The 22,835-nt window shown below is 45.4% G+C and overlaps 2 protein-coding genes across 5 annotated transcripts in view; both read right to left on the reverse strand.

Moving 5' to 3' along the window:
* Positions 1-1,878: 1,878 nt before the first annotated feature.
* slc39a9 (solute carrier family 39 member 9) lies at positions 1,879-17,575 on the reverse strand. The gene is made up of 7 exons (XM_084310906.1): positions 17,091-17,575; positions 16,109-16,217; positions 14,386-14,592; positions 12,770-12,835; positions 12,028-12,113; positions 9,054-9,188; positions 1,879-5,398 (listed from the first exon to the last, which is right to left on the reverse strand). Exons 1-7 carry the CDS (start codon positions 17,184-17,186, stop codon positions 5,165-5,167), a joined length of 933 nt encoding a protein of 310 aa, XP_084167032.1. The 5' UTR covers positions 17,187-17,575; the 3' UTR covers positions 1,879-5,164.
* A 181-nt stretch (positions 17,576-17,756) lies between these two features.
* LOC311225401 (RNA-binding protein 25-like) overlaps positions 17,757-22,835 on the reverse strand; it is a 40,213-nt gene continuing 35,134 nt past the window's right edge. For all 4 annotated transcript variants that reach the window (XM_084310671.1, XM_084310669.1, XM_084310670.1 and 1 more), the window contains one exon: positions 17,757-18,298. In XM_084310671.1, coding sequence (XP_084166797.1) covers positions 18,206-18,298 — 93 coding nt within the window. In that variant the 3' untranslated portion in view covers positions 17,757-18,205. The remainder of the gene's footprint in view (positions 18,299-22,835) is intronic.

Here is a 22,835-nt window from a genome sequence, read left to right on the forward strand (position 1 = left end):
AGGAGATTTATGAAAATATTGACAGATCCGCTCCACTTCAGGGAGATGGACGTGAGATTTATCACGTACTTTTTTCCAACAAGGATCATCTAAGATTATATTAATCTACTGTATATAGAACATGCATACATATGGTCCTTTGGCCGTAATCACAGGGAAACCTCTTTTGGTGCTAATTGGAACCTTTTACATAACCCGCTGCTGTGCTTCTCTGTTGCAAAATGAGAACACTTTCTCATAATTCATAACTTTGGGGAACCAACATCGCACGTCAGCTGGCTTTGTGAGAATCCATCTTGTCAGGTTTCAAGTTATGCCAGAACCACAGTGAGTTCCAATCAGTCTTTTGAGGAACTACAGGCACGGTTTATATCCAATCACCTGCCAAGTCTTTCGTCCTCTTATTCAAAACAGTTTCAAGGGACGACTTCCCAGATGGTTCCGTGTAGCAGGCCTATCTGGCGTGTGTCAGGTTACCATGGAACCACAAGGTCCTTTATTACACTATTACAGCCAGTGATGCAGTGACACAATAAGAAGTGGATATACTCCCAATATACGTTTTTATTTTGTTTCATTTCCTCAAAAATACTATTTTCATGTATCGTGCATCAATCTGACACTATAAACTACACTAGGAATTTAAATCAGAAAGGCTACGTTCACACTGCAATGCCTTAGTGCTCAATTCTGATGTATTGCTCAGATCTGTTTTTTTGTTTTGTTTAGCTGTTCACTTTTTCTTTTTTATTTATAAATGTGGTCAATATCAGATTGCAGTGTGAACTGGTCACGTTCCTGAACCGACCCACATGCGTAAATTAATAATGATGATGATGGATGTAAACATGGAGGACACTGAAGTCACAGTGTATGGTTTAATTTACAAGTTGAATGCAGTGGAGGCCTGTTAATTAAAACAAACCAGACCTGTATCTGATTTAGGACCACATTATGAACGTGGCCCAGATCAGAATTGAAAAGATCAGATTCCATGTGATGTTATGAAAAAAAGCAAACAGATCTGAGCAAAGAAAATCTGATTTGGGCCACTGTTACCTGCATTCTGAACATAGCCTGAGATTTATATCAGCAAAAAAAAGAAAAGTAAACTATTTCATGAATAAAAACTCAGTCAAGGTGGGTTTACCCTTCACTACATCCCTAATTACAATCAAATAATGTCTAAAGAACCATATTTCTTTTGTGACAATCATTAATCCAGGGTTGATAGTTGATTTTCTAGTGGACTAATAGTCATAGGACTTTGACAACTACTCAATTACTTGATTTAATCAACAAACCCTTTGTTTCCCGACGCAATCAAGCAGAAGGACCTCTTTAAAGTAGTTTAGAGTAGAACTTGTCAAGTCAGCAGTCTTACCTGTATCTAAAGTAATCTACTAGTAAGCTAGTGACCACTGCTGTCCCTGTCCTCCGCTGTCAACGCCACCATTCCTCCCAGGTGTCAGGCTCCTCATTCACTTCCATTCATTTTGGGGACAACATAGTCATACTTCTGAAATATAAACAAACTAGTGCTGTGAATATTTCAATAAAGCAGACAATTCTGAGTCAAAGGTATCGGTTTGTTTTGGCATTTGATGTGTTTTGGACCAAACAACAATTTTTGAATGATAAATTCATTAATCAATCACTTTTGGGGGGGGGAAAGCAATACTTTTATTGCGCACCTTTTAAAAGCTCTGTGGATTAAGAAAAAGAAAAAATAAATAAAATAAAGATTACTCTACATGAAAACTTTATCTACAGGACCTTTTAACAAAGTCCAAAACAACCGATTAATGAAGCGGCCGTCGTCCCTCGACTTTAATTCACGATCACAATCAAAATACCAGAAGCACTTTCCCAGATTGCACCAGTTAAAAAAACTTTAATTAAATAGTCATAAAACACATTGCTTTACAACCGCTTGTCACAATCAAATGATGGAAATAAGGCAGACTCCTTATGGAATGACATGAAACACGTGACCCCACCCGTTCAAAACTATAGAAAATCAACCCCAACCTCCCGCTGTGAAACTCCCCTCATTCAGATAACAATCCCCCATCATGCCTATATGAATGAAGCAACAGGTCCCCTATTCACAAAGCTTCCCAGAGAGCACAGGCAACTGATCTGGAGTCAGTACTTGCCAACTTTCCAGAGGCTTTGATGAATACATGGAGCACGAGCGACTGGTCTGGAGTCAGTACTTGCCCACTTTCCAGAGGCTTTGATGAATACATGGAGCACGAGCGACTGGTCTGGAGTCAGTACTTGCCCACTTTCCAGAGGCTTTGATGAATACATGGGAGCACGAGCGACTGATCTGGAGTCAGTACTTGCCCACTTTCCAGAGGCTTTGATGAATACAAGGACCCGGGTCTACATCTAAAAACTGGGGAGATTTTCCCTTTTTTTTTTTTAACATACATACAGTTGTTCACAAAAGCTTTAAAGTAAAACGTAAAGAAAATAAGAAGAACTATCATGCAGTTCACAGCCTGCATGCGGTAGCCCTCGTCCGGGCTGTTATGATAGGAAGGAAGGTTCAAATAATGGTTGTATTTTTGTCTCGTAATAAAAGTCGGAAAGGAATCACGGAAATAAACTACATGTAAATCTTTTAGTTCAAATCTTCGCCCGTTCATATAAAACGATGACTCATCTTTAATTCCTTACAGGCTTGTCCTTGCGGCCTCCCGTCTCTCTCTCTCTTTCAACCTCACCCCGGCCCAAGAATAAAAAAAAACATAAGAATAATAATAAAGTAAACACACAAGTGTGAAGCAATGCCATCTCACACCGTCTGAGAGCATAATGATTGTGGGGGTAGAAGAATGTTAATTCTGTACAGTATATATACATACTTACATACATATACATACATATACATACATGATCTCTGCTGTGAGCAGGCACAGTTACAGTAACGTCCACAAAATCCACTTGCGCGCCCCGATAAGGCGAGAGCACCCTACTTTCATATTAAATGGATGAAAATAATCAACAGGCTTCATTTATTACCGTTACATGGTGTTTGGGGAGAAGGGGGGGGGTGGCGCGCCAGTCAAAGACACAATGACCGAGATGTCGGGGGAGGGGTCGCTGCTTCCGGCATCATCTTGATATGTGAATCGCAGAGCGACGTGTCCGATACGCAGGCCGGCCCCCCGCGAGCGCGCGGTGGACCTCCGAACGACACACGCCGCTGCGCTCTTTGAGAGAGAAAAGTGACATTGCCCCAAACTCAGGACTGGATCGTGTAATTATTATTATTGCTCAGGAGGACGTCGGTGGCAAATAAGAACAAACTGAAGGGACTGTTTTAAGGTCGTTCCAACTGCTATCTTAGCCCCGAAACAGCCTTGTTCAAAACTCCTCCGATACAAACCTTAGTACAATGATATATAGGTTATACTGCGGAAGCAAACGGAGCGATGGTCACTACGTCGAGTTTATCCTGGTAAATGTCCTCTCGGGGCAGTTCGCTGAGGAAACCTTACCGGTTAAAACATAAATACTGAACCCTTCTCCTCAACATGGCCTGTAAGATCTCTCTCTCTCTCCCTCTCTCTCTATACAATCATCTAAAATGGTTATTCTATACACTTAATTCTCTCTCCAATCTCTTTATTATGCTCACCACGCTTCAGGGGAAACTTGAAATGAAAAGAACAAGATCCAGAAACCTGAACATGTCATAAACAAAACAACAATCCAAATGTTGGGGATATTTTCAGGCTGGTAGAATATAATCCCGACGCAGGGCTTGGAGCCGTCTGGTTGTAAGACCTGGTGGGGGGGGAAACACCCACCGCTGTCCCGTCACAGCTTTGGTTACTCGACTGTACGAGCAAGAGCTTCGCCGTCAAGAAAACCTAAAACGAGGATCCTCCTTTAACTACAGCGAGACCTCTGTCCTCGTGGCCGTCGTCTCTGCAGCGTGTTTTAGTCTAAATCGTTACGGTCTATATATGGCACTTTAAACATTCACGTAGAGACCTGCCCGGTTCACCCCGGAGTATCGTCGAGAGGGAGACGAGCCTCGGTGTACGACGACGACGACAATTCTTTCGTTCCTTTTCCCGCTGGAAGTGGAGAACGTTCTAACCTCCATTTTTACCCTTTTCAGATGTACAATCTCGCAGAACATGATTAGAAATATTTAAGAGAAACCAAAACACTCTTTTTAACCCTTTCACTGCCGCGGCACTACCAAACTGCCACACGACAGAAAGGTTAACTCATTTTACTATCACACTACCGACGGTTAACGATGATGTGATGACCACGGCTACTACCGGCCACCGTGAGCTAACGAGTGGTGACACTCTTGTGGAGAAAACGAAGGGTTAAAAATCTCACTACTCGACCGCCGTCTGGCGAAGCGTCGCGGTGATGAAGCGGTGGCGGCCTCCGAGTCGGCCGTCTCACGGCGCACGATGCAACACTGAAGCAAGATATCACTGCAATCTATAAAGCCTACTCAACCCTTTCACTGCCACACGACAGAATGTTAACCCTCTACTATCACACGACCGACGGTCGCCGTGTTAACCAGGCTGCCGTGTGGCAGTGAAAGGGTTAACCTTCTGTGTATTGTCGCAGTGAAAGGGTTAACCGTTTTGGTAGTGCGGCGGTGAAAGGGTTAAGAGGGCCGCTCCGTGATCTTCCTACATTGTTATGGGGGGGGGGGGCAGCGAGTGTGTGCGATGAGAACGTGTCCCGTGGATCACTTCATCGCTAGCGTTTTTTGTGAGCGAGTTTCCGTCGTAGCCGCTTTGTTACTCGCTCTGTCACCTCACACACACACACACACACACACACACACAAGATCTGGGCTCGTTTTAAATGAAAAGGTCAGAAGTAAGAGGTGTCCTCGTCACTAGGGGGGAGCTCGGTCCGAGCGGTCCCATCAACGGGTAACGGGGTCAGGGTTAGAACCGTCCCGAGGGCGAGCTTGGTCCCAGCGGTCCCACCGACGGATGACGGGTCGGGTAGTAAGATCCATGGCGTTGTGAGGTCTCTCCGTTCGCCTGCTATCCCTATACCACGTTGCATACTCCCTTCTAAGCTTCCTCCTCCGCACCACCAACCTTCCCTTCCCTTCCCTTCCTCTCTCTCTCCCTCTCTCTCCCTCCCTCCTGTCCCGGCTCTAGTGCTGGTGGCCGACAGAGAGGACCAGAGGAATGAGGCAGCCTAGGACCAGAGCCCCCACCTCCACCTTGCTCAGTCCCTTGCCCCCGTTGCCTCCTGAGGGGTTGTGGCTGTGGCCGGTGCCGCCCACCTCGGGCAGGACGTGGACCGTGGCCACGTACAGGAAGGTCCCGGCGGAGAAGAGCATGGCCACGCCCGTGGCGTTGACGTCCGACAGGGCCTCCTTGCTGCTCTGGAGTGGGGGAGACGACGACAGAGGGACAGCAGGTCAGAGCGGTTACGGTCAATACGGTGAGAGAAGGAAGCAGTAGAACACGAACCACTAGGGCTGTTAAAAGTAACCATTTCATTTATGGATTGTTAATTTGTCCAATTACTTTTGCTCCCTTAAAAAGGGGAGGGCACATATATAAATGGTTGTAATTCCTACACCGTTCACCTGTAAATAAATACCCTCAAATTAAAGCTGAAAGTCTGCACTTAAAAGCACATCTTGATTACCATTTACTTTTTAGCATTGATTTAGACAGAAACATTTACCAATTATTGTTATCACAGTTAGACAATATTGTCTATAAAAGGTGATAACAGGTTTCGGACACAGAAATGTCAGGTGAGCGACCCGCCAAGTCAAGAAAACAATGTCAGAAAGTCTGGCTTCTCAGTCCAAGTTGTGCCCTGACTGGCCAGTTACATGCAAGCTCAGGCTGGTTCAGCCACAAGATGAACCAAAAGTTGGCAGAAATACACCACTTCTGGTACGTATTATACTGTTGTTATGTTTCTCCTGACCTTTACAAGATTGACACATGAATGCCAGCAGACAAAAGAAGAAAAAAAAAAAAGGATTGGCAACTCAGAACTTCACTTCAGTTCCTGGGTGTGAGTCTGAGTGCTTAATTGTGTGTGTGTGTGTGTGTGTGTGTGTGTGTGTGTGTGTGTGTGTGTGTGTGTGTGTGTGTGTGTGTGTGTGTCTCATAGGATAACTGGCTGATGTTGATTGGATAATTGCTGTGCGGCGTGTCTGCTGCCGATTGGCCCTCCCCTCTACGACCGTATATAATCTGATGACTGGCCTGCAACTCTTGACAGCAACCTCACTGGATCTGACCCCAGGCACAGCTGGGGTAGGTGTGGACCTGACCCCAGGCACAGCTGGGGTACGTGTGGATCTGACCCCAGGCACAGCTGGGGTAGGTGTGGACCTGACCCCAGGCACAGCAGGGGTACATGTGGATCTGACCCCAGGCACAGCTGGGGTACATGTGGACTTGACCCCAGGCACAGCTGGGTACACCCCCCTACCCATGTAGTTTGTTGAAATTCGCACTTGCTGTCTACAACACCTGATCTCCAAATAAGCTTTCAAGGAGTTGATTGAAGTTTATTTCAAATATGCAACAACAAAACAAACATCAAGTACAGATATAGCCTTAAGTCGTTAATAATAATAAATGTATATAAAAAACAAACCAAAAACACAAAAGTCAAACTAAATTGTTTTGTTGTTGTCATTTACATATTTGAAAAAGAGTGGGAAGAGGCATACACTTATTTAATCCCACCCCTTTTTACTCATCATCAGATCCTACTATATTAACTTGACTAATTCATACTTTACTGCTCGTTTTGTTGTCAGACTTATATTGAAAAAATGAACTTGGTTAACAATTTTTTTTAACAATACCTTATTAATATTTGCCAAACCTGCAAATGCTCCTAAACTAGCATCTGCCTGCCTGCTGTGGCTCTTCTGCTCCGTTTGTCTTACGTTTAATCTTGTTCCGTTTTAACTTTGTATTTATTTTACCCCCCCGACCCCTGTCCCTCAATAGGCTGTGCCTTTTGCCAGGTCGCCATTGTAAATAAGAATTTACATAAATAAACCAAATAAAAAGGATGGGGGTCTAAACCGCTACACCATCAACTCTGACAACAAAACCCCTCTGGGCTTCTTCTCTCTCGCCTTGTTGCCCCGTCGCCCCGTGGCTGACGGACACGTGTCATACCCAGGGAGAACAGGTGTGAGGGGGAGGACTGACCTGGCTGAGGCCCAGGAAGGTGAGCAGGTGTGAGGGGGAGGACTGAACTGGCTGAGGCCCAGGATGGTGAGTGAGGGGGAGGACTGACCTGGCTGAGGCCCAGGAAGGTGAGCAGGTGTGAGGGGGAGGACTGACCTGGCTGAGGCCCAGGAAGGTGAGTGAGGTGTGAGGGGGGAGGACTGACCTGGCTGAGGCCCAGGAAGGTGAGTGAGGGGGAGGACTGACCTGGCTGAGGCCCAGGAAGGTGAGTGAGGTGTGAGGGGGGAGGACTGACCTGGCTGAGGCCCAGGAAGGTGAGTGAGGGGGAGGACTGACCTGGCTGAGGCCCAGGAAGGTGAGTGAGGTGTGAGGGGGGAGGACTGACCTGGCTGAGGCCCAGGAAGGTGAGTGAGGGGGAGGACTGACCTGGCTGAGGCCCAGGAAGGTGAGTGAGGTGTGAGGGGGAGGACTGACCTGGCTGAGGCCCAGGAAGGTGAGCAGGTGTGAGGGGGAGGACTGACCTGGCTGAGGCCCAGGAAGGTGAGTGAGGGGGAGGACTGACCTGGCTGAGGCCCAGGAAGGTGAGTGAGGGGGAGGACTGACCTGGCTGAGGCCCAGGAAGGTGAGTGAGGGGGAGGACTGACCTGGCTGAGGCCCAGGAAGGTGAGCAGGTGTGAGGGGGGAGGACTGACCTGGCTGAGGCCCAGGAAGGTGAGTGAGGGGGAGGACTGACCTGGCTGAGGCCCAGGAAGGTGAGCAGGTGTGAGGGGGAGGACTGACCTGGCTGAGGCCCAGGAAGGTGAGCAGGTGTGAGGGGGAGGACTGACCTGGCTGAGGCCCAGGAAGGTGAGTGAGGGGGAGGACTGACCTGGCTGAGGCCCAGGAAGGTGAGTGAGGGGGAGGACTGACCTGGCTGAGGCCCAGGAAGGTGAGTGAGGTGTGAGGGGGGAGGACTGACCTGGCTGAGGCCCAGGAAGGTGAGCAGGTGTGAGGGGGAGGACTGACCTGGCTGAGGCCCAGGAAGGTGAGTGAGGGGGAGGACTGACCTGGCTGAGGCCCAGGAAGGTGAGTGAGGGGGAGGACTGACCTGGCTGAGGCCCAGGAAGGTGAGTGAGGTGTGAGGGGGGAGGACTGACCTGGCTGAGGCCCAGGAAGGTGAGTGAGGGGGAGGACTGACCTGGCTGAGGCCCAGGAAGGTGAGTGAGGTGTGAGGGGGGAGGACTGACCTGGCTGAGGCCCAGGAAGGTGAGTGAGGGGGAGGACTGACCTGGCTGAGGCCCAGGAAGGTGAGTGAGGTGTGAGGGGGGAGGACTGACCTGGCTGAGGCCCAGGAAGGTGAGCAGGTGTGAGGGGGAGGACTGACCTGGCTGAGGCCCAGGAAGGTGAGCAGGTGTGAGGGGGAGGACTGACCTGGCTGAGGCCCAGGAAGGTGAGCAGGTGTGAGGGGGAGGACTGACCTGGCTGAGGCCCAGGAAGGTGAGCAGGTGTGAGGGGGAGGACTGACCTGGCTGAGGCCCAGGAAGGTGAGCAGGTGTGAGGTGGGAGGACTGACCTGGCTGAGGCCCAGGAAGGTGAGCAGGTGTGAGGGGGAGGACTGACCTGGCTGAGGCCCAGGAAGGTGAGTGAGGTGTGAGGGGGGAGGACTGACCTGGCTGAGGCCCAGGAAGGTGAGTGAGGGGGAGGACTGACCTGGCTGAGGCCCAGGAAGGTGAGTGAGGGGGAGGACTGACCTGGCTGAGGCCCAGGAAGGTGAGTGAGGTGTGAGGGGGAGGACTGACCTGGCTGAGGCCCAGGAAGGTGAGCAGGTGTGAGGGGGAGGACTGACCTGGCTGAGGCCCAGGAAGGTGAGTGAGGGGGAGGACTGACCTGGCTGAGGCCCAGGAAGGTGAGCATGGCCAGGACCGGCGCCGCCAGGGCGAAGACCAGCAGGTGTCTGCGGATGCGGTTTCTCTCCAGACCAGCATGCATCAGGAAAGACACCAGGCCAAAGGCTGCTGGGGCCTGGAGGAAGGAGGAATATTGATGTAGGTAAATATAGCTTCACACAAAACACACACGCAAACAAACACAGGGTTGCCACGGTGATGTGGAATTTCCTCAAGATGAATAAACTGGTGACAACACCGGTATTACCGGTAACCGGACACTTTACAAAATGACACTCAATGTCTGTAGAGCGCTTACTCTAGACTAACGTTATGAGAATACATTGATCCACTGTATTGTTATATTGTCTTCTTGACTTGTTTAAAGAAGACCTGTACGGCCCATGGGGACATTAACGTGTGTTGTCGGGCCCTATAAATAAATTTGATTTGATTTGATTTGATTTGTTCAGTTTATACTGTTGTCTGATTTACACGCTTGCTAACACGTTTAGTATTTTACAAATGTGGGCAGTGAAGATGAACTAAATGGGTTTTATTTCTATAAAGAAAATCGGTATATTTCAGGCATATCGGTGGAGCCTGAACACTGGTATCACTGACTACCACGGCAAGCCTACTGTACAATATGTATACATAATGTAAAGGCTGTTGAAGGTGTTGTGGAATATTTCAAATGAGCCAAACAGTGAAGCTGTAGAAATTCAGAATGAGTAAATTGTGTAAAAATAGAACAGTTTATTATCCGTTTCCATGGCCATATAAAGAAAATGATCAGTTTATCATCAGAGACACACGAGCGTCTGACCAGAAAGTGACAAAGGTCTGGGTCAGACTTACATGAAATACATAATCGACATGATGTACATAAGATACCCAGATATGACAAGAAAGGTAAACAAAAATGCCATAGTGAGATAAATGAAAACAAAGATGGGCTCTAGGGGCTTTGTTAGGTCTTCACACAAAGAACTGGAGAAACTGGAGAATAGGCCAAATGTCATATCTCCTAAACATTGGCGTTGTTATAAGAACACCGTCAGACTGTCGCCTAGTGTCTTTGAGCTGTATACTAGTTAAACTAGTCAAGGCTTTTTTTAAGGTTTATTTTTAGCGTTTTTCCAGCTTTATTGGTCAGACATGACCGACAGAGGAGAGGGAGAAGATGTGGGGAGGACATGACCGACAGAGGAGAGGGAGAACGGGAGAAGATGTGGGGGAGGACATGACCGACAGAGGAGAGGGAGAACGGGAGAAGATGTGGGGAGGACATGACGGACAGAGGAGAGGGAGAACAGGAGAAGATGTGGGGAGGACATGACCGACAGAGGAGAGGGAGAACGGGAGGAGATGTGGGGGAGGACATGACCGACAGAGGAGAGGGAGAACGGGAGAAGATGTGGGGAGGACATGACCGACAGAGGAGAAGGAGAATGGGAGAAGATGTGGGGAGGACATGACCGACAGAGGAGAGGGAGAACGGGAGAAGATGTGGGGAGGACATGACCGACAGAGGAGAGGGAGAACGGGAGAAGATGTGGGGAGGACATGACCGAGAGAGGAGAGGGAGAACGGGAGAAGATGTGGGGGAGGAGATGACCGACAGAGGAGAGGGAGAACGGGAGAAGATGTGGGGGAGGACATGACCGACAGAGGAGAGGGAGAACGGGAGAAGATGTGGGGGAGGACATGACCGACAGAGGAGAGGGAGAACGGGAGAAGATGTGGGGAGGACATGACCGACAGAGGAGAGGGAGAACGGGAGAAGATGGGGGGGAGGACATGCGGCAAATCCGTCCGGGAGCGGGAGGCGAACCCGGGTCGACCGCGTAGGTCTGCGTCGCAGTATGCGGTGCGCCACTGGGGCGCCCCATGGAATATGTATTTTAACACAGAACTATATGACATGATAATAATTTCCCATCACAAAGGAGAATTTGTAGACAAAGATACGAGGACCGGAGAGGAGACACCATTACCTTTGTGCAACATGAAGGCTACAAAGATACGAGGACCGGAGACACCATTACCTTTGTGCGACATGAAGGCTACAAAGATACGAGGACCGGAGACACCATTACCTTTGTGCGACATGAAGGCTACAAAGATACGAGGACCAACGACACCATTACCTTTGTGCAACATGAAGGCTACAAAGATACGAGGACCAACGACACCATTACCTTTGTGCAACATGAAGGCTACAAAGATACGAGGACCAACGACACCATTACCTTTGTGCAACATGAAGGCTACAAAGATACGAGGACCAACGACACCATTACCTTTGTGCAACCTGAAGGCTACAAAGATACGAGGACCAACGACACCATTACCTTTGTGCAACATGAAGGCTACAAAGATACGAGGACCAACGACACCATTACCTTTGTGCAACATGAAGGCTACAAAGATACGAGGACCAACGACACCATTACCTTTGTGCAACATGAAGGCTACAAAGATACGAGGACCAGAGATACCATTACCTTTGTGCAACATGAAGGCTACAAAGATACGAGGACCGGAGAGGAGACACCATTACCTTTGTGCAACATGAAGGCTACAAAGATACGAGGACCGCTCTGGTAAAATAGTAACGATCCCCCCCACCCAGCACACCACATATTCCAGCGCATGCCCTCAGGTCGCTACAGGTCAATTTGAACTAAACACACATGCTTCACAAACAGTTTTTTCCCCACAGCAGTACGAACACTAAACACCCTGGCTTGCCCCCCCCCCCCCTGCACAGACGGGCAAGCATCATCAGACACTGACTGACACCGTCATATATGACTGTCCTGTATGTATTTATTGTGGGGATTGGGAGGTGGGTGCGTTTGATGTTTCATGTTGATGTCCCAGTGCTAACTAACATGCTGTACCGAAAGCAATTACCAGCCAACCCTTGTTGTGTGGCATTAAAGTATCTTGTATCTTGACACCATTACCTTGTGCAACATGATGGCTACAAAGACGATGAGCTGAACGCTGGTCTGGGAGGTGGAAGCAGCTGCTCCTAGAGCCACGCCGTCAGCTGGGAGAGACGGGAGGAAACAGACTTCATGAAGACACTACACTGGGGCAGCGGTAGTATCCGGGTTACTCCAGGGTGCCGAGGGCACTCTGCACACACTTTTTGTAACTGTCGCTGGGCAGAAACTATTTTACATATTAATAACACTCTGTACACACATCTGATTAGCACTATTACTCAGTAGTACTAATTTATATACAGTTTTTTTTATATACCGGTATATATATATTTTTTTTTTCCCTCTAAAAAAAGAATATATTATATCTTGCAGCATATTTTATGTTTTTCTTATATTAAAGTATATTTTGTTTTTAAGAATTGTAAAGGATAGGCAAAAAATAAGCATGTGCTTCTTTCAGCCTATTCCTTTTTTCGGTCATTGAGTTTGGATTTTGTGTGTGAGCTTACTTTGAATATGTACATTTGTGATTTTTTATTTTATTCTTTGTAAGTCACCTTAATTTCTTTCGAGAGACTGAGATATTCCAATGGGATATCAACTCACAGGGATTGGAGGTAGTACTCCCGACATGTATGGCAATGATGCTAACAGTGATTCCATATGAAAATAACACATTTAGAGATAATCGTATCAAAGAAAGAAAGTACGGGAAAGAAAGGGCTATGGAGACAGTGTTATGTATTTCCAAACTTACCAGCAGCGTGAACCACGAGGCCCAAGGTGGTGGTGATCTTTGAGTTCACCCTAGCTGACTCTGGGTCTGAACAGGGACAAGCACAAGTTAGACAGATAATGACCTTAGCTGACTCTGGGTCTGAACAGGGACAAGCACACGTTTTTTTTTTATCCACTTTTTCTCCCACTTTCTATATTTTTCTCCCATCCCAACTGTCACGAACGCTGTTTCTTGCCTCCCACAAGCCGGCTGCAATGTGGACTAAGTCATACATAGCACAAGTCCCCTCCGGTACTTGAGGTAACAGCAGTCGCATCTTTTCACCTGCGCAGCTCGATCTCTCAGTGGCGAGGAGTAACGCGTGGGAGGCTCACGCTGCCCCCGACACTTCCTGATTCTACTGCGCAGGCGCACCAACCGACCTGTAGGAGTCGCTGTCCACAACGCCCGATCCCCACCCATCAGTTTCCCACCCCCTAATACGGCCAATGTGTATTAGTATGAACGACCAGCTAAACTGAAAGCAATGTGGAGCGCTGGGCTCGAACAGGCAAGCCCAGCGTCTCCGTCATTCGTGGCGAGCGCCTTGTAGACAGTCTCCTCCCCACCGCATGTATATATTCCCTCCCCGCCGTATGTATATTTCCCTCCCACCCACCCCCTCCTAATGTACAGTCCACTCCCCATCATATGTATATACTCTGTCTAGGATCTAGGGGTAACAGTACTGTATATTTGAATACCGCTTATGTCACAAATGTATCAGTACTAAATACCTATATGTCCCTATGCCATAAATGTCATGTATGTTGTGTATGTCATAAATGTCTATATGAATTGAAAATGGGGGACCCTGATGGAAACAAGACAAACGTCTTTCTCAGGTCTGCATCCCCTTAACAATTGTATGTATTGAGCCGTACTGTATTGTACCCATTCTACAATCTGTTAAATAAAGTTTTCATTAATTCATTCATTCACTATGCCACGTAGCCGCCCTAGGGACAAGCACAAGTTAGACAGATAATGACCCTAGCCAACTCTGGGTCTGAACAAGGACAAGCTCAAGTTAGACAGATAATGGTGAACAAACCTGAAGAAAAATAAACATTTTCATTATATTTTAGATATTCATTGAACCCCAAGGAAGTGCGCCATGTATCAGTGCAAACTCTAAACATTTTACAACGCAAATAACTGCTGAAATAAAGACCTTTCTAATTGGCCATGTATTCTAATTAGCTAATTGGCCATGAAAAAAAAAGTTCATTATATTTTAGATATTCATTGCACCCCAAGGAAGGCCTCCGTGCTGCCATGAATCAGTGCAAACTCTAAAAACATTTTACACCGCAAATAACTGCTCAAATAAAGACCTTTCTAATTGGCCTGTATTTATTGAAGTTGTACTTATCCCCAATGGCTATAGATTTTCTTTGTATCGGGGCGCCAGGGTGGACCCGGCGACCTTTGCCGAATGTCTTCCCCCCTCTATCTCCCATACTTCCTCTCTCTCTCTCTCTCTCTACCGGACTGCCCGGTAGCAAAAGAAACCCAATAAAATATCTACCAAAAACATTAAAAAAAAATATATATATATATTTCTGTGCATCATTATCCTGCGACACACTGACCACTATCGCCGCTGTGGACGTGGGCGCTGCCGATCTGGTCCACCAGCAGCATGAAGACGAAGCCCAGCACCAGCGACACCCCGATGTAGGCGTGGAGGGCCTGGTGGCCGTGGCCGTGTTCCCCGGCGCCCCCCAGGGCAGCGTCCGCGTCGCCCTTCGTTTCAGACACTTCCACGACGCCCACCTCGTTGTGGGGTCGGTGCGCGCCTGCAGACAAGACAGGAGACACACACGATGATGATGAGACCACCAGCGGACAACTGGTACTCCAGCCCCCGATCACATCATCAATATTCAAGTCATGACAATTACCGAAATGATTTAGCGTCGATAGAATTACACACGTGGACAACAAAAACACAATTTAGAATAGAAGTACTTTATTAAGGGGCGGCTGGGTAGCGCAGTGGAGAATGCACTCGCCTACCACCGCAGAGACTCTGGGATCGAATCCAGCTGTCAGCGGTACCTCCGGCTTGGTCAGTCGTCCCTACTAACACAATTGGCCGTGTTAGCGGGTGGGAAGCAGGCGGGGGTATGTGTCCTGGTCGTTGTAAACTGCGGTTCCTTCCTACTGGTCGGTCGGGGCGCCTGTTCAGCAGGGAGGGGATCGAGGGGAAATAGCGTGAACCTCCACATGCGTTACGTTCCCCCAGTGAGAGTTCTCGCTGTCAGGTGAAAAGAAGTGGCTGGCTGACTCCACATGTATCGGAGGAGGTAGTTCTACATCCTCCCTAGGCCGACAGTGGGGCAATGCGCGCAACGACCAGGAAGGGAATTGGCATAACGACTAAATTGGGATGGGAGCAAAAATACAGAAAAAGTGAGAACAAAAAAATTATTTCTATAAAAATAAAAAATAAAAGTACTTTATCAATCCAGAGGGAAATTCAGCACGAGATTGCTCAAAATGAACATTTAGTTAGTCAAAAGTAAAAGATTCAATAGGAATAATAATAATAACAATAAAATAAAAATACACAGCCAGATACATTCTAAAATATGTATATACATTCTAAAATTATTGATACGTCGTCGTTGCAGGTTCGTTAGCTAGTGATTTTCTTGGCCGGCCCTCAATCCAACGGTGGGTCCCTAAATTGGCTCCGTCATCAAAGGTTTGAGAGCCCCTGTGCTCAGGGGGCCTCTGGGAGGCTGGAAAACCTTTGTTTTGCGCATGAATGGACTTGAGAGACGTCACGCAGAGTTCGCTCCCTTTCTGCTGGGCAGGTAAACACTGCAGCTTTACTTTTCTTTTAAATACACACAGAACAGAGAGACCGTCAGCTTCTTCCCCCAGGCCATCAGAACACTGAACACTAATCTCTCCACATACAAGCACACATGAACAGTGAACACATTGAACACACACACACACACACACACCACACATCCTCACTTACACTCTCACACACGCCACACAAAACGCACTACAAAAAGGTCACAAAAAGAATAGAACAGATCTGTATATTTGTATATATTACCCATTGCCTTTATTCTTAAGCTGAGCATTGTATTTTATTCTTATTACTTTATCATGTCCATCTACTCTATTTAGTTTTATTATCCATTCTATTATTCTATTTTATCATTTGTATTTCTGCACAATCAAGGCGGGCATGGCCACCTACATTTCACTGCATGTCTCGTGTATGTATGTGACAAATAAAACTCTTGACTCTTGATAAGACTGGCTGGTACACGGCACTGGCCCTACTCCCACCTTCTAGGACCTCCTCGTAGAGAGCGTGGACCCCCTCGGGAATGATGACAGCAAGCGCAGTTCCACACAACAGCCCTGCCCCCAGGACCGTCACCAGCTTCAGTTTCTCCTGCACAGAGTGGAGGAGAGGGGAAGACTCCAATCAAACACAAAGGCTAAACTCCCAGTGGGTGGCATTGATTAATTGATATTAGGGCTTAAGTACACACTTTGTGGCTATAATTGCCACATGGTTCCGTTGAGAGAGGATAGGGTTAAGGTCCATTAATCAAAACAAAGGGTGGCCTTTTACCTCCCTTTAAATGTAAATGTGTAACAAGTTCCAGGTTTATTTCTATTTGTCATAATGCATGTTATTGCTAACACAAGGTCAACGGGGTACAATAAAATGCATTGGGACGAGATAACAGGTTAGCTCAGCAGTGGGAGCACTAGACACAAAATAGGAAGAATAAAGTAAGATTTAACACAAAATTAAGTAAATAAACATGGAATAACACGGTGAGATATAACACTATGTACACAGTGTGAAAATTAGGATTTGTGTCAAAGTAAAATGACTGAGTGTATACAACAGTATTGCCCAAGTGGCATGAGATATGAGAGAATTGATTGATTGCAAATTTTATTAACAGATTGTATATTAATGGGTACAACAATACAGTAAGGCCCAATATACACACAATTGTAGACCAGAGAGACTTTAGTCTTGTTTACATCAGGGTCCCCCATTTTCAATTCATAACATACAAGACATACAGATAGACAGTACTGCTACATCTATACATTTATGATGTACCAGATTTAGAAAATAATGATAGGTGGTGACACTATATAACATTACAGATATGACTGAGGGTTTACAGACGTCAAAGTGACAACAGTGTTGCACACACACGGGTTAAGTATTCCACTGGACAGTATGGTTAATAGCAGGACAGTTGAACTTTGCAGCAGGGAGGCTCTGGCAACACAAACTCACCTCTGAGAAGTTCACTGCTAGAGGGATGGTTCCAGCCACATAGCAGCCCACCAACATAGCGAGGGACAGCAGGCTGATCGAGCTGAAATCGTCCATATCTGCAGATATAACTTATATATAACGTCGAATCCAAACTTGTAATCGCCGACTGGCTCGTTTTAGTAGCTGGCCTTTAGTTACATGCTATACGGACAGTATCTACTGGCTAGCACCTTGTTGCTAACAAGAGAGACGACATATACATAATAACACACTACTATGGCCGAGGTAGCTAAAAGCTAAGCTAACTGCAGCCTGGCGATGTGTCTTTCAAAAATCACAAACTGCGGACACCAGCGCGTTGACCTCCTCCACGTCTAAAGTACATATTCCCCGCATCCTTTCCTTCAGATCGTTAACGAACAACTGGCACATCCATCAAAGGTGTTTATGAATCGCACGGCTTGGCTAATAGCGGCTAACGCTGGTTGTTGCTACCGCATCAGTTTGTTTGATGATGGCGCTAGTACTTCCGGGTCTGTCCCCCGCCCCGCCCCTAGCCCCGCCCCTCACTGCTCATGATGGTCATGTCAAACATGCCACGTCCCCGTTCCGATGTACACTCACACAAACAGCATACAATAAAAACCACTCACGAGCTAAATGTGCTGTTTTTTTATTACAAGTAATAAGTTGCTAGCGGACAAAAGACAGATAAAAAGAAAGGACATTTTTATTTTTTCTAAAAATGTATTTTATTCATCAGTTCTCATACAATGGAGCAGTGCGCGCCTCAACTTGATAACAGTAAATTAAAGCGGATGTGTGTGTCAGACACATTGGAGCAGAAATGGGTAAAAGGCATGACTGGTTTACGCCTAGACAGTGTCAACAGACAACAAAATATATCATGCAATAAGCTTGAGCAAACCACATCCAGTTTCCTCGCTCAAACCCACCCTTGCAAATACACAAACGTACACTGCAACAGCTCCACGCTGATGGAATGGAGTGGGGGAGTGGGGGTATAGGCCCATTTTCACAGTCTTTACGGGCCTGTAATTATGGATGGTACAACCGTAATGACGAGGAAGCCAGAGAGAAAAAAAATCTGGTAATTTTCCTCCAGTAGTGTCTTATTTCACCAGTCCAATTTTCTTGGCCTCCGTTTCGTAGATCAGCAACCGCCACATTTTCACAATGAAGACTTCTGCCTCCTCATCCAGTACCTGTTGACACACAGGTCAGTTTATGGTTAAAAAAAAAACACTAAAAAAAAAAAACGAAAAAAGGGAACACACAAACGTTACGGAAAATTCGCTTAGTCTTTTCCACAGCCAAGACGGCTGCAAGGTAGCCTAGCTTAGCACAAATGAACGGAAGCGGATATGGACCAGCTAGCCTAGCTGTTGGTTGAAGACACCTCGCCCAGAGTTTTAAGCTAGGCTAGTGGTCCATATCAGCTTCCATTCATTTGTGCTAAGCTAGGCTAGCACGCACATTTCCCATAATAATGGAGTGTTCCTTTAAACTCCTGCAATCCGATAGCTCATTAAATCCATGCAGTGCATCAATCTGACTTGCTGAGTGGAAGTCCCAGGCTTTTCATCACAATAAACAAAAAAACAAAACAAATGGTGACATGTGATAATTAGGGTTGGGTCAATATTTAACACATTGAGTGCCACGCCCCTTTGACCAGATAACCCCTTGACTGCCAGCGCTTTAGTCAATGGGAGGTCGGGATATTTGCGAACGCTTAAACTATATCTTAACACATTGGGCGCCAGGCATTGTGCCCATCATTATACCCAGCCTGCCAGCACTGTAACCCTATGGAGATGTTTACCTTCTTTGCAGGGCTAGAACTTTTTAAATATTATAGCTATATCTGCATTACTTTTTTTTTTAAATTTTTTTTATTATTGCAAAACAAAACTCATTAAAAGTCAGTACTCAACACACAATGTATAATGAAACTTTCAGTAAAGGTGGTTAAAATATATGCAAGTACAGAAACAGGATAAAACAAAAATAGTCAATAATAACATTTTAACCGTATACCGTGTATATCCAGCGAAGTTACAATTATATAAATGTTAGTATATAATATACCCCTAATACCTATTTTCTAAAACCCTACACACATATGCTCCAGCTCAAATCCCCCCCTCCCGGACCCCCTCTTGGATAGTACCTCCATTATCCCTCACTCCTAACCAGACATCACCATTATAGGCTAGCTTTTATTCTCTCCACCACTTCTAACCACATTAACATTTTGGATTCATTGAGCCCCAGAATTCTTGCTGTTGATATTTCTTGATATATCACATCAAGATATGTAAGAAACCACACTTTCCGGCACATTTTTTCCGGTTGAAACCAACGTGATGCAATCAGTTTTTTAGCTACTGTGATACCCGATAAAACCAATCTTTTTAGTTGTGGGTTCACTGCAAACTCAAAAACATCATTCAATAGCAATACCGCGGGGTGTACAGGTATATTCCAAAATACGAGTATTGATAATTGTTGGGACACATCTTTCCAGAATGCCTTAACTGGTGGGCAGTCCCAATACATGTGCATAAATGTTCCTTCGTCCCCATTTGTACATTGGGAGCATTTGGAGTCTTGTATAAGCCCCATTTTGCACAGCCTTATAGGAGTCAAGTATGTCCTGTGAATATAGTTCAGATTGATTTGTTGATGATCCGGGTTCCTTGATGTAAGTCGGACATTTGCCCAGGCTCCTTGCCAATCAAAGTCATTTTCCAGGTCTGGTATATCCCTCCTCCAGACATTGTCTAGTTGAAGGGTTTCGTACGAGGACGTTAGTAATTGATAATAAAAACCTGATACAAAACCTCCCAATGTATCTCTTTCATAGAAAAATTTGTGGTATCTGTGGTGTTCAATTGGTATGTGTAATGGAACACCGTGAGATCTCATACAAAGTCGTAACTGTATGTAAAAAAGCCATGTGGACTCGGTGAGGTTAAACTTTATGCATATTTCGACATAACTACAGAGGCCCTTGTTATTAAAAATATCCCCTAATGAGTGTATGCCTCTTTCTTCCCATACAGGGAATCTTATAGGTCGTTTTCCCATTAAGAGAGCATTGTTATTGAATATGGGAGTGTGATTATGCCATACTTGATTGTTAGGAAATTTCCTTTGTGTTTCCCGCCATGTCCTGATTGCATGGGTTATTATTGGGCCAAATTCTCGCTCACAATGCTTGATTGAAAGTTTAGTGTATGCTATGTCTTTCAATCTCTGTGGGGCTACTATGTTTTCTTCTAATTTTCTCCAAGATACCAAAGCCTCGGGGTCAAACCATATCTTCTTCAATGGTCTTAATGTGAAGGCATTAAAATATTGTAAAAAATCTGGGACTGCCATGCCACCGTCTGCTTTACTTCTCTGTGCGGTGGATCTTTTTATGCGAGGTGGTTTGTTATTCCAAATAAATTTGTATGTGGAGGTTTGTAATCTTTTCCAGTAGCCCTCTGGAGGAGGTAACGGAAGCATTGAGCTGAAGAAATTGATTCTTGGTAATACATCCATCTTAACTATTGATACCCTTGCCTGTACTGAGTTTTTAAGTTTTGCCCACCTGTCCAGGTCGTCCTTGATTTTGTTCTGTATTTTTGTGTAATTGTGCTTCACCGTTTGTCTTATGGTGGGGAATATTTCCACTCCCAAGCATCTGCATTACTATGGCCCATTCAACATCGATTATCTATCGTTCCGGATGTGGGAACGTTATATTTTTTCATTCATACATTGTTGTGTTAATACCGTCTAGAATATAAGTATGTTTAAGCTTTTCTGCTGTAATTCCAAAAACGCTAGTTATAGGCCCTGACGCATATAGATTATCGATTGGCGTTTCTTTCCTATACACGCTATATTAAAAAATTCGAATGTATATGATCGGTATACATTATGCTTCATCATGCGTGAAGGAAAGGGGGGGGGGGTCGTTTATAATTCCTTGATCGTCAGTAACAGCTTTATTTAGTATGGGTTGATATGTTGAGCAGATGGTTTGCAGTGAAATGAATAAACAATCGGGCTGAAAATAATGTTATATTCCTCTTACCGTTCGCAGATGAGACTGGAAGAAAAAAAAACCCAATTATTTGACGTCGATCTCCTACATCCATTTCCGGTTTGTATGGCGCAATAAACGCCGAAATCATATCGATTATTGCGTTTCGAAAGCTATCCAAATGCACTCGAGTGTTTGTCTGGATCCAGACATGATCCAAAAGATATGACTGCCGGAGGGATTTCCTCGACGCACCGATCGCCACTTGCGGTTTTTTAATAATTTAAAAAATTAATATTTTTTTTAAATATTGATCCCAAAAACGACTTACGCCGTTGTTGGCGCACAATGTGTTAAATTATGGCTATGGGTCTAAAACACCCCTCGCTTATCAATGACTTGCTTGCAGTCAACATGTACGAAACGGATTGTTTTTTCATTGGTACATTTCCGTTTTATACCGTTTTGAATACGAGTATAGTTTCGGAGAGTTCTAGTAATTTCAGAGAAATTCTGCGATAATAGCCCTTTAGTGGAATACACAAAACAAGTTGTAATTCTTCGGCAAATTTATGAATAGTTTTCAAATAAACGCTAGATTATCGATAGTATATGTGTACTTATGCACGCTAGAGAAGCGGGCTGAAAAATCTATTATCCATGACCTGGTCAGCGCTAACGTCATACATGCACACACACACACACACACACGTTGTGATCGCTATAAAAAAACATCCGATTAACCCAATACTGGTAAAATAGAGTCCATACCTCACATCAGATGTTCTGCAAAAAGATTAATCCAATTCCTGATCGCCATTCCAAATATTGATCGCGTTTATTGATCCAACGTTATAGTCCGAAACACATAATCAACGCTGCTCTGAGGGTCCTCAGTCAATCCTGGTGGTAACACAATACTGCTTGCCAGAGATGGGAAAACCCTGGGCCGGACTTTTTTTCTGATGCACATGGCCACCCAATCCAATCCAATGATGTGCATTACCATCCGGGAGACGATAGGCGGCGGCATTTGCCCTTTTCGAGCTCAGACCCATTCACAATGATAACGTCAGGCTGGATGGATGAAAAATGAATGGACATCGCTAATAAAAGAAATAACGATTAAATAACGAGAAAACTCGTCATTGGCACTCAACGCATGGCGAGTTAGGACGACTAATCTCGTCGTTGGCACTCAAAGTGTTAAAAATGATCACAATAATGTGAGGCCTTTAGTTTGTATATTGCATATTTTGTAGTGTTTGGCCTTTTTTTTTTTTTACAGACAAGGTAAAGACGACTTTGAACTGTTGGAACAGTAATCCAGAACTATTTTATTGCACTGTAAAAAAAATTATTTTATCTATTCTATTCTACTATTTTATTGCACTGCACTATTGCACTATTTACTCTGTCTATTTTATCTTACTGTTTTTATTATTGTCTATTTAAAACTGAATAAAACCATAAACAAGGTGGCCTGTTGGGATGTTCGATCCTAATGTGAAAAACTGATTTTATATGTCTGCACTTTATGTGCTCATTTTATGCCTGTCTTTTGTCTGTTGTGAAGCACTTTGAGCTGCAGTTTCTGTGTGAAAGGTGCTATACAAATAAAGTTTGTTATTATTACTGTCTGAAGCACAATATCAGGGGGGCTCATACAGAACCAAGCATTTCACTGTAATGTACATCTACCT

This window comes from Notolepis coatsorum, assembly GCF_963971535.1.
Source record: "Notolepis coatsorum genome assembly, chromosome: 3".
NCBI classification, from domain to species: domain Eukaryota; kingdom Metazoa; phylum Chordata; class Actinopteri; order Aulopiformes; family Paralepididae; genus Notolepis; species Notolepis coatsorum.